The following is a 1,869-nucleotide window of genomic DNA, read 5'->3' on the forward strand; positions in this document are numbered from 1 at the left end:
CCCCTGCCCTTTCCTGAAGAAACAGAGTGGAAGAAGCTATGGAAGAAAGTGGAAGATTACAGAAATATACTTGATATTATTTATTTTGAAATCAACATATTGTCGGCGATTCCTAGCCCAAAAAGGCAAGTATTGAAAAGTAGAAAGAACAGCTTTCACCATACAGATTTGATTTGATTTCATTTGTTTTGATTGTTTAATGTTTGTGCAATAGAAGAGGAGAGTTTGGCACATAGGTGTGACAGAGGTTTGCAACAGGTCTGAGTGAATGAATTTGGGATTACCCAGGAATGGGGTGAAATAGCTAACAGCCTCTTTAAAATGTGTTCTGGAGAAATAAATCCTTTGTGAGTGTTTGGAAAGAGTAGATAAGGGAGAACAAATTCTGTGAGGACTCCCACTGAAATGTGAAACAGAAAAATTGGGGTGGCAGAAATGCTTATAGGACTGTCTCTGTCTGTGTCATATAGGAAGACTGCAAGAAAGGAAAACAGCAGAAAAGGAAGGATTGAACTTTTCAGCCAGACGGTGAAATTATCACAGTTGGTTTTTGCCAGGTTCCTGTCTCATCAGGATGAACTGAAATTGAGCATGGGACCAGAAAATGAAAGTGCAGTTACTGAGTTCATCCTAGAGGGTTTCTCAGGGCTTGATCAAAGACTACAGCTATTTCTCTCTCTGGTCCTTCTGCTCGTCTACCTGACAACAGTGATGGGGAATGCGACCATCATTTTCCTGGTGTGTACGGACCACCGCCTGCAAACCCCCATGTACTTTTTCATCAGCAACCTGTCCTTCCTGGAGATCTGGTTTACATCCTCCACAAGCATCAAACTCGTTGTGATCCTGGCTTCTGGGAGGAGAAGAATCTCCCTAAGCAGCTGCTTTGCCCAATCCTATTTCTATTTTGCCCTGGGCTGCACAGAGTTGGCTCTTCTTGTTGTCATGTCCTTTGACCGCTATGTTGCCATCTGCCAGCCTTTGTGTTACGCTGCCATCATGAAGCCTCAGCTCTGCATCCGCCTGGTTGTTGCTGCTTGGGTCACAGGCATCACACTCATGAGTTACCGTCTGGTCCTCCTCTATGCGCTGACTTTCTGTGGCTCCAACAAGATCCACCATTTTTTTGGTGACAACTCCCCCTTGTTCAAATTGTCCTGCTCTGACACCAGCCTGCTTTGGAAACTAGACTCTTTTTTATTGCCATTTGTCGTCCTGGGTTCCTTAGGTTTAACTCTGGCATTTTACATGAGCATCCTTCTCTGTATTCTACACCTTCCAGCAGCCTCTGGGAGGAAAAAAGCTTTTACTACATGTTCTTCCCATCTCACCACCTTGGCCATTGTATATGGGAGCTGCATTGCTCTCTACGTGTGTCCTTCAGAAGATGTTTTCTTGGAGACAAACAGAATCGTAGCTTTGCTGAACACCGTCCTGTACCCATTCTTAAATCCATTTGTCTACAGCCTTAGAAACAAGGCTGTGATGCTGGCCCTGAACAAAGCCATCGCCCGTGCAACAGTACAGCTTTTCCCCTCATCATGATGCCTTTCTGGACAGTGATTCCAATGACCTGCTATCACATCTTAGATAATATCAGTGCATAAGTATGTGACCTCCAAACACAGATGCCTTGGGAGGCTGAAGTTCTTGTGGGATTGTGTCAGGCTAAGTGATACGAAGCTCATCTGTACAGTCGAAGAAAGCACTACCAATGGCAGAAGGAGTAGCTCAGCTAATACCCTGCCTGAGCTCTCCCAGACCCATCCCAGGAGAGCCACCAGCTCATCAAGAGCCCTTCTCTGCAAACTAAGAAGAGCACAGAGGCACAGTGGCAGGTGAGAGCCCAAATTACAGGCTCCTGAGGCA

The 1,869-nt window shown here is 45.4% G+C and overlaps 1 protein-coding gene across 1 annotated transcript; it reads left to right on the forward strand.

The window, feature by feature from the left end:
• The first annotated feature begins 435 nt into the window (after positions 1-435).
• Positions 436-1,545, forward strand: LOC147412981 (olfactory receptor 6E1-like). Its single transcript, XM_086480847.1, has one exon. It carries the CDS (start codon positions 436-438, stop codon positions 1,543-1,545), a length of 1,110 nt encoding a protein of 369 aa, XP_086336973.1.
• The last annotated feature ends 324 nt before the right edge of the window (positions 1,546-1,869 follow it).

The sequence above is a fragment of the Leptosomus discolor genome, unplaced genomic scaffold (genome assembly GCF_034619465.1).
Source record: "Leptosomus discolor isolate bLepDis1 unplaced genomic scaffold, bLepDis1.hap2 HAP2_SCAFFOLD_35, whole genome shotgun sequence".
Classification (NCBI taxonomy): domain Eukaryota; kingdom Metazoa; phylum Chordata; class Aves; order Leptosomiformes; family Leptosomidae; genus Leptosomus; species Leptosomus discolor.

What these genes read in the sequence shown, in the direction of transcription:
- LOC147412981 (XM_086480847.1), top strand. Translation starts at nt 436, where the DNA reads ATGCTTATAGGACTGTCTCTGTCTGTGTCATATAGGAAGACTGCAAGA.